At 36.5% G+C, this 10,609-nt stretch overlaps 1 protein-coding gene across 1 annotated transcript in view; it reads right to left on the reverse strand.

The window, feature by feature from the left end:
- LOC311299308 (retinoic acid receptor beta-like) overlaps positions 1 to 9,788 on the reverse strand; it is a gene marked incomplete at its 3' end in the record, with an annotated part of 380,652 nt that extends 370,864 nt beyond the window's left edge. The window contains exon 1 of the mRNA XM_084422816.1: positions 9,582 to 9,788. Coding sequence (XP_084278942.1) covers positions 9,582 to 9,714 — 133 coding nt within the window. The 5' untranslated portion in view covers positions 9,715 to 9,788. The remainder of the gene's footprint in view (positions 1 to 9,581) is intronic.
- Between the last annotated feature and the right edge of the window lie 821 nt (positions 9,789 to 10,609).

A 10,609-nucleotide genomic window follows, 5' to 3' on the forward strand; every position in this document is an offset into this window, starting at 1 on the left:
CCTTGTACCCAAACCATTTCGAAACTAAGGAGCCATTTGTCCTCCGATTACATACAAGCTCCTCGTAGCCGCGTTTGCGGGACTCTGTCAACCGCGTTTGCGGGACTCTTTCGCGCTGTAAGGGTGTTACAATATATTCGGTTCCTGAAATATTTGGTTCCAATGGGTGGAGCTACCATGAATATTTACGAGACCATAGCGTGGGCGGGGCGACAAATACAAGCGAGTGGAACGGAAATTATTAGCGTGAGCGCCTGCTCGTTTTGTTTTATGGATTATTTATTTCAAACAGGTAATAAAGTTGAACGAAGTTAATCTTAAACTAGTCGTATATATTTTATAAATAATTCATCGTTTTGTAGCATGTGTTTCAGTACTCTGAGTTTACCTGAACTGAACTAATCCTGTAGGAAGCGTTGCAAGACCTACAATAAAGGCATATTTCTCCAAATTTTCCCAGATTAGTTGTTGCTGACATTATAGAACTGTTAGTTTCTCATGAGTGACTGAGATTAGGATTTTTAAAGGTGTGTGATTGCTGTTTAAATAAATATTTACAAATATATTCTTGTGTCTTTATTCTGTCTCCCAAAGTTGTCTGCATATTATTAAATTGCCTTTAAATTATAGGCTGATAGCTCAAGACGACATAAGAACTTGGAGTTGCATGTTGCATGCTTTGGATGTTGCTTTATACTGACTCAACTGAAAATATGTTTGATACACAACCTTTACTTTATCAAAGGTTGTCATAAATGTTAAGCTTCAGATGCTTTAGAACAGTGGTCAAAATAATTGATAATAATGACTAACCATTAATGATAAAAATTAGGCCTACATCTTATCAGTTTAGTAATGTTATCATTCTTATGTAATCTTTTTGTAAACAAGTGAACAGAAAAAGGCATAGGTATACCAAAATATTAAGGAAAGGTATATTTATAAATACATATTTGAATAATATAGTAAATATTTTATTAGTCCTGCTGTATTCATTTTGTCCTTGATCCCATTTTTTTCTCTTGTCTAACATTCTTGTTTTTACAGCTGAATATGAATAAAATATGTAATTTTAAGACACTGTATCTTACTATAAAAATAATTTCGAGTTAATGAATGCTTTAAAAAAACAGATGTTTTTGTTTATCAGTTTTAAACAGTCTAGAATAGATCATATTTAGGATAGGTAGATAACTTTATGCATATAGATTTATATTATAAAAATTATATGTATTATATTCTTTAAATGAGAATACTTTTTAATTATATGCCCATATCCCACCACACCTGAGAAACTGACCTCTATTTCTGACCTCTATGTCTGTGCAATTTACTATTGTACACAGTTTTGGCCAATAAATAATTGGTTCAGTACATATTGTTTGTGAAGAATTCAACATCCAATTAGCTATGGTGATGTTTTAAAATAATAACGAGTCTCAACCACAATTCATAAATAAACCAACCCATCTTTGTTGAATTTGTCACTTGGGCTGTCAATATAGATAAGGAAATGTTTAAAACCTTGCATGGATTAAAAAAATCTGGAAAGCTTCCTCATGGTGTTTCTAAAAGAAATTAAAAATATGTCCTTCTTAGAAGGGCACAGAACTTCACAATGAGAGGTGAGTTAAGTAACACCATACTACTTTTAGATGAGGTTTTATACTATATTATACAGTGAGGTTTTTATTTGCCCTAGATGCAAACACCCTTAATTTTGTACTCCCATGCATGATATCAATGAAAGAAAATTTTAAATTTGGCATTGCCAAATAAAAAACTAAATTAAATGAATCAATTTGCTGGAGTTTTGTCTCTGTTTTATTACAATTAAGTGCACTTACCTTTGGAATGGTACATTCAAAACTAAAAATTGCACAAACTGAGTATAAAATTACTTAGTTGGACCTTGCTATGTATACATCAATACAATTGAAATAATTATCACTTAATTTGACCAATGTTCTAAAGCATTGCTAGAGAAAACAACTGTTAAAGCAACTGAAGCTTAACATTTATGATAACCTTTGACAGTTGTGTATCAAAAAGATTTTCAGTTGAGTGTAAAGCATCATTCAAAGCATGCAACAACATGCAACTCCAAGTAGCCTATGTTGTCTTGAGCTATCATCAAGCTATTTCAATAATAGCCTACAGACAACTTTGGGAGACAGAATCAAAACACAAGAATATATTTGTAAATATTTATTTAAACATGCAATAATATACATTTAAAAAGCTTAATCTCAGTCATTCGTGAGAAACAAACAGTTAGCAGTAGTTTAGGACAAAACGCGATATGAAGCGCTCACGCTAATAATTTCTGTTCCACTCGCTTGTATATGCCCCGCCCATGCACGCTATGGTCTCGTGAATATTCATGGTAGCTCCACCCATTGGAACCAAATATTTCAGGAACCGAATATATTATAACACCGGATTTAAAAAAAAAGTGACGTGGGTGGAAGGGCGGCGGAGAGATGCGACAGATTTGCGAAATTGCAGGCGCGGCTCGAAATGGCTGTTATTTCAAATAGCGTAGCATATTTTAAACTAATCGGTTAACCGGTTTCAACCGGCTAATGAGGCTCGGTGGTCGGTCAAGAAATTTTTTAGTTTTTGCCATCCCTAGTCGCAGCACAGATTTATGTTACAAGGTAAACAATACTTTTTCACCATTGATGTGAGGAAAAGTAACGCAAGTTATACTAGAGGTCATTCTGGCATTATGCACAACCATGCTATGGTTAGACAAGCAACTATAAAACTTCGAATTTACACAAATAGGCTGAATTACCTGTCGAGAAGAAAGCAGGCAACTTCGGCGTCCGTTTTAAAATCTTTGCTCCTCATGAGCTCTTTCCATCTGTGAAAAGTTACTCCAGTATTGACTTTGGTCTTGCTGATTTGCCTGTCGCGTTGACGTTTTAATTCTCTCTTTCGCTTCCTTGGCGACTCTGCTACATGTCCTCGAAAATAGGTGTGATCCTCCATCAGCAATCTTTCAAATCTGCCGGCAGTCGCGAGTAATCTCCCCCTCGCATTCGTCTCTGAGTCACTGAGTGTAAAGCGCGAAAGGCGAAGCTTGAATTTACAGGTATGTCCCTCTTTGGCTAATGTAGTTTCAAGATGGAGGGGCAACATGGCGACCGGCATTCGAACCCCTCACCCGTATGTACTTTCAATGGCAGATTATAAACTTACGAGAATACTTTATTACTTGAAAGAAGTAAATATACATTAATGAGCACATATATTTTTGAAAGAACTAAGTGTTTTTTGCTAAGAATCAACTAAAAAAAAATCACACAGTGTAGCTTTAATGCTCATGTGAAAATATTGAGCGTTTATCACAGGTTCGCGTTTAAAGTCTGTGTAGAGAGAATGGTGTCGTCTTGGCGGCCCCTAATTTAATAACAATGATCGTTGCGACGGAAGCGAATTAATCAAAACTAACTTTAGCTGGAAAATAACTTTATTAAAGAACCGCTATAAAGCCAAAACAGTCTCTGTTACCTTAAATTATATGTTTATCTCTGTAAAGCTGCTTTGAAACAATCTACATTGTTAAAAGCGCTATATATATGAAGATGACTTGACTTGACTTGGGGACATTTTATTTAATATTCAACAATATTTTTGATCTGCCTGCATTGACACCATTATATGAGAAATGAACTAATGGCGCTTTTCCACTACACAGTACCAGCTCGCCTCGGCTCGGCTCGGCTCGACTCTGTTTGGTTTTCCACTGTGTAAAATTGTACCTGTACCTGCTTCCAGGTACTTTTTTTCGTACCACCTCCGGCGAGGTTCTGAGCGAGCTGAGGCGATACTAAAATGTGACGTGAAAACACGGCAGACTGCTGATTGGTCAGAGAGAATCGTCACTATTCACTGCGTCATCATTGCACGCGCCAGACGGAATATCCTGAATAAAAAACAGCAAAAACATCCAAAAACAGCATACACTCGATTTCCTCCATTGTCCTGTGTGTGTGGGTGTGTCTCGCGTAGAAGATTAACAGCAGTTTCCTGCGGCGTCGCTATGACGACCAGGTACTATTGTGGAGGTACTATCTGCAATGGAAAACGGAGCGAAAAGCGAGCCGAGCCGAGCCGAGGCGAGGCGAGTCGAGTCGAGTTGAGCTGGTACTGGTAATGGAAAAGCGCCATAAGCTGACGATGACATCACTGTTTTCTCCAGAGTGGCTATATATACGTATAAATTAACTAAATTAATAACTTTTTTTCAACAAAAATGAACCATCACTGAACTTACTTAAGCTGGACTGTGACGCTATTTTCTTCTAGAAACAAACTTTGTTGCATTATTTTCCTGTTATCTCTATAAAGCTGCTTTAAAACAATCTGTATTATAAAAAGCGCTGTATAAATAAAGGTGACTTGACTTCACTTGATAAGCTGATGGCCCTATCAGTTTACAGGCAGAAGACAATTAAGGTCAGTTACAAAAACTTTGGACAGTAAAGATACCTTCCTACTGACTCCTGATAGTCCTGCTACAGGGAGGCATGAGGAGTGAAGATGTGGCCAGAGCAATAAAATGAAATGTCCGCAATGCAAGACGCCTAAAACAGTGCTACAACACACACTACAGGCTATGACTGATAATTATAATCCACATCCAGTCAGTACTGCTTATACATAGAGATGCAACTGTTTCTAAGAGCTTCTAAAAAATCCTGTGTGTGAACAATGCTAGATTATTAGATGGCATTAAATCTATATATATATAATAAAAAAACACTTAAAAGTAGCAGTATTTTTGTATTTTAGAAAAGAGAATTTAAATAATTAACTTGACCAAGAACTTAAGTCTAAAATCTACATTTTTGTTATTGTGAAATGACAAGAATGCTAAAAAGATTTTAGGGCTTTATTCAAATTAACTCATTAACTTTCAGTGCAGCATGAGAAATAGTAATAGCAAGTCCAACCATCAACTACATATTACATGCAGCTTCATCCCATTTCTAAGTTGTTTTAGAGCTTTTTTATTCCCACCGTTCAGCCGTCACATCACAGACCCACAAAATTAGCTTGCTGTGCACACTGTGCCTATGGCCTTTCAAGTTTGCCTGTGAAGCACTAAAGAGGGAGAAAGACAGAGAGCAAGCAAGCAATGGTTGTAATTAGCACATATCACGATCACGTAATGGAGGGAGATGTATAAATATCTTGCTTTAATCTCCAAACTCCTCTTATGATGTTTTCACATGCTGAGGCTAAAGGGTTCAAACATAGCTAAGAGCTCCGATGACAGACTAGTGGTGTGGGAATACTGTTGTTTTGAGGCCAACACAAATTTGGTGTGTTGAACTGCTTAAATTAGATAAATAAAATAGTAGTCGATATATGTGACAGGCTTCTCAAATCTGGTTGGCTTTATAAAACAGATATTCCAGATGCTGATACAATGGTCAATGCAGCATTCCAGCTATGCTAAAATACACAATACTGTAAAAAGTGACTGACAAGTGGTCAATAAATGTATATGATGACACTACTAGGCCAATATTTGCCAATTTTGAGTTTTACCACAAACCTCGTTGGCTTATCCTCTCATGTCCTACAAAAAAATAAAAGCATAAAAAGCAATAAAACTTTGATTTACTTTTTTTTTTTACTTGTTACTTTTTCAAATTCTGGTACAAAGTAATTAAAAAAAAAAAAAAAAAAAAGCTCAGAGACATAATTGTTCTAATAGTATTAGTCTATATCAACATTAGATCACCTACTGTCTAGTTATAAGTCGACCATTGAAAAAAATAATATCAGTTTACTACTACTAGTAACAGCTATGACATGAAACACCTGTTCACAAGTTATACTGTGTGCACAGTATATCACTACTTAACACTGATAGAGCCCAACTAATAATCAGGGACTATATCTTCAAGATTAAGGATGCCATTTTATGAATTAACTTAAAAATATATTAATACTAATACTAATACTATTACTATACCGTATTGCTTGAATAATACACCAATAAAACAAATTCAATCAAAATGAATTTTGGCAATCTCTTTTTTTTTTTTTTATCAATTAGTATTATTTCAAACACAGCCAACAAGAATCTCCACTAGATCTTTGTGCAGTTGACTGCAGACTGTGCAGAATTCTACCTTATTTTAGGAATTGAGTATAATGTAGATAGAGAGCTCTATTGTTTTCTATTTCTTATCATTGCAAAACATGATCAGAGAGGGGAGCTATTTTTAGCAAACTCACATTTTCCATGTCCCTTATTAATATGGTAAAGTGTTCCATTACTCAAAATATGTCAATTAAAATACTCAGCTGACCCTGTTGAAAGGCTTTTCAATTCAAGCAGAATTAAATGGAATCTTTTTTGAACATAAAATTTTTTTTTATATATATACAGTGAGGAAAATAAGTATTTGAACACCTGTCTATCAGCTAGAATTCTGACCCTCAAATACCTGTTAGTCTGCCTTTAAAATGTCCACCTCCACTCCATTTATTATCCTAAATTAGATGCACCTGTTTGAGGTCGTTAGCTGCATAAAGACACCTGTCCACCCCATACAATCAGTAAGAATCCAACTACTAACATGGCCAAGACCAAAGAGCTGTCCAAAGACACTAGAGACAAAATTGTACACCTCCACAAGGCTGGAAAGGGCTGCGGGGAAATTGCCAAGCAGCTTGGTGAAAAAAGGTCCACTGTTGGAGCAATCATTAGAAAATGGAAGAAGCTAAACATGACTGTCAATCTCCCTCGGACTGGGGATCCATGCAAGATCTCACCTCGTGGGGTCTCAATGATCCTAAGAAAGGTGAGAAATCAGCCCAGAACTACACGGGAGGAGCTGGTCAATGACCTGAAAAGAGCTGGGACCACCATTTCCAAGGTTACTGTTGGTAATACACTAAGACGTCATGGTTTGAAATCATGCATGGCACGGAAGGTTCCCCTGCTTAAACCAGCACATGTCAAGGCCCGTCTTAAGTTTGCCAATGACCATTTGGATGATCCAGAGGAGTCATGGGAGAAAGTCATGTGGTCAGATGAGACCAAAATAGAACTTTTTGGTCATAATTCCACTAAACGTGTTTGGAGGAAGAAGAATGATGAGTACCATCCCAAGAACACCATCCCTACTGTGAAGCATGGGGGTGGTAGCATCATGCTTTGGGGGTGTTTTTCTGCACATGGGACAGGCCGACTGCACTGTATTAAGGAGAGGATGACCGGGGCCATGTATTGCGAGACTTTGGGGAACAACCTCCTTCCCTCAGCTAGAGCATTGAAGATGGGTCGAGGCTGGGTCTTCCAACATGACAATGACCCGAAGCACACAGCCAGGATAACCAAGGAGTGGCTCTGTAAGAAGCATATCAAGGTTCTGGCGTGGCCTAGCCAGTCTCCAGACCTAAACCCAATAGAGAATCTTTGGAGGGAGCTCAAACTCCGTGTTTCTCAGCGACAGCCCAGAAACCTGACTGATCTAGAGAAGATCTGTGTGGAGGAGTGGGCCAAAATCCCTCCTGCAGTGTGTGCAAACCTGGTGAAAAACTACAGGAAACGTTTGACCTCTGTAATTGCGGTCCGTGCCATATATATATAAATAAAAGAACAAAAGAGCAAATTCATCCTTATATCTTGTTGTAAATTCATTGCACCACAGATGAACACAAGCTGTTTTATCAGAGCAAATGTAATACACACTAATAACGACCATTTTCTAATTCTATGAGATGCAAAAAAAGGTTGAGTGATTACTAAAGAATCTGTTGGCCTATAGAAAATTATTCAATTACTCATAGCTGAGAATTACTCAACCAAATGACACACTACATAAGATATGATTTGTGAAAATTATTCTGAATTCTGCTACATGATCCTGTAGTACAGATTTTGTTTTATTTAAAAACATTTTAACCTTTGGTGAGATCAAGCAGGTCTGGGGACAGTTCAAGATAGGGCTCATATAGAGAAGATATTCAGTCACATTGAGTGAATGGGTTGTGGTAATCGCTTCAGTACAGCACGAACGCGGGCATCTCAGGGAGCTTGAGTGGGCTGTTGACACTGTCAGACGGCTGCCGTCTGATCAGTGCCACTTTGCTAAGATTTGTGTCCACTGAGCAAACATGGATGGGGAAATGACAGTGAACATGCACTCAGTGCTATCTTCGTGAGGGTCATTAGGACGTAAAAATAAATAATGCTTTTGATGGTAAAGGACCAAACAGACATTTGGATGACTTGCGTGGAGGACATGCTTTCACAATAAATAAGCGCTCAAGCAAACTCAGATATATATATATATATATTGTTTTATGTTATGAAGTTAGCCATGTTTAAAAGTTGTTTTTGTGTATGTCTGTCTGAGTGTGGTTTGAAGCCAGTGGGTGTCAAAATCATGAATGTTTACAGAGCACATTCCTAAACCATAACCATCATAGAGGAGAAACAGCTTCCAGTCCACGGCGTGCAGATATGTAGTGTTTGGCTGTATCTAAAAATTTGATAGATAATAAAAATCTAGGCATGTTCCAGGTATTTAGATTTTGGCTACACACCAGATAATATGAGTGGAAAATATAGTATCTCAGGCTTGGAGAAAGTGAGAAGCTTTGACATGTACATATTAGAGCAAGAACATTTAATTTAATAACATTCTGCTATAGGTACCTAATATTTAATTATTAATTAGACCATAAACATTAACTGATCACTAAAATGTTTGGTAACACTTTACTAAACATTATCCATGCAACAAATACTAGTAATTATTTTAATATTTTTTTTTTTATATATTATATTTTATATATTTTTTTGTAATAATTTTAAACAATAAAAAATTGTAACTACAAGCTGCACCATAAAATAATTAGATGTAAAGTACATGTTATTCATTAGTTTTATGGTTACTTCAATTATATATTGAATTAATTGGCAAATGTACTGTATGTGCCAACATTTTAGAATTGCATTGTACTACATATAAAGTTATTGTCCAAAAAGAAAACATAGTAATACTGTGGTAATACTTTTAATACTTTAGATGAATATGTATTGCTGTTATCAGTAATGTATGGTATAATTTTTAATTGTATCATATTTTTTATCATAGTAAACTGTTTGTCAGGTGTGTGTGTATAGAGCAAACCTTTCCAAAAAAAGGACCAGGATTTTACCATGGTACAGTGATGTATCAGATGCCAATTTCATGGAACTTATACAATGCTATCAGATAAATACCATGTTACTGAATGATTACCATTATCATAAACCATGGTATTTACATGGTTTTTAAAAAATGCCATGGTACATGTCCAACATATTACCATGGTAAGTGATCAACATAACATAGTGTATTACATTGGTACTCTGATGTAATACAACTGAACTACCGTGGTAGATAGTCTTACCATGGTATTTTTTGTTATGGTTAATTAATACTTTATTACAATGAATTTTTGCAAACGGCAATAAAAGGCTGATTTTTCATTAATTACGCGTCATGCATATGAATCATTATAAAACATTGATAGTTAAAGGAATGACAGTATAGACATACAGTGTTTGTTGCGTCGGTGTTGCCAGCTGAAGCACGATTTGAACGCTTTCTCCTGCAACATGCATGACGAGGAACTGGACGAGTAAAACTCCAGCATGTGTCCCGATAACACATCCATACAGTCAAACATCATGCACTTTATTTCACTGAAGAATAAAAGAATAAGATAACAATCTGGTTGTCCTTCAATTGTTCACAGAAACTCCATCAAACTCTCACTATGGTTGGTACGCGCGAATCTCTTTCTGTTTCCACACAGTCACCAGACAACAAAATAATGCGATCCATCCCGATAAATATGGTTCCGCTCGGTGTTGTGACCGGTCCCGTTCCGGTTAGCGACAGAGGTTCTCTGTAATGAAAAATTATTTTATAAATATATCGCGTTTAAACACTCAATGACGGATTTCGGCTCCTGCATGCGTGCAGCTCATTTCCTACTAGTTCATTCCGACACAATGAAAGATTGAGTTGCCTAATATTTGCGAGTGAACTTTCTATGAACCCTTCCGAGGCTGCTAACCTTCAGATGACCCACACAAGTGTGACATCACACACACACACACAAGCAGTTCTGCAACGCAGGAGAGGCTGAGAACAGAAGCACGACTCAACACAGCATTTTGAAAGAATTATTCCTTACACATTCATATTTTCCTTACAACTTCACAGCATTGCATAAAGAGTAGGCTACAGTACAGAAAATTAGTTTAGCAGCCCTTGTGAAAAACAAGTAGCCTACACTTTAGCCAGCTTATAAAAAAAAAAAAAAAAAAAGAAGAATATACTTCAAAAGACTAGCCTACTTATTTCGGAAATAATATACTTTAAAATAATTTATTTAAAAAGACTATACTTATTACGGAAATAATAGTTTAAAAGAATATACTTAAAGGTAGGGTAGGCAATTTTGGAGAGGCGCAATAGCAAGCTAGCTTTGAAAGCATGAGATCCCTCATCCCACCCTCCCTTCACGGCGCTTTCCAAAGTCAAAACACATGAACGCACACAGCAGAGTTTGCAAGGCA

Source organism: Rutilus rutilus, assembly GCF_951802725.1.
Source record: "Rutilus rutilus genome assembly, chromosome: 11".
In the NCBI taxonomy this organism is placed as follows: Eukaryota; Metazoa; Chordata; class Actinopteri; order Cypriniformes; family Leuciscidae; genus Rutilus; species Rutilus rutilus.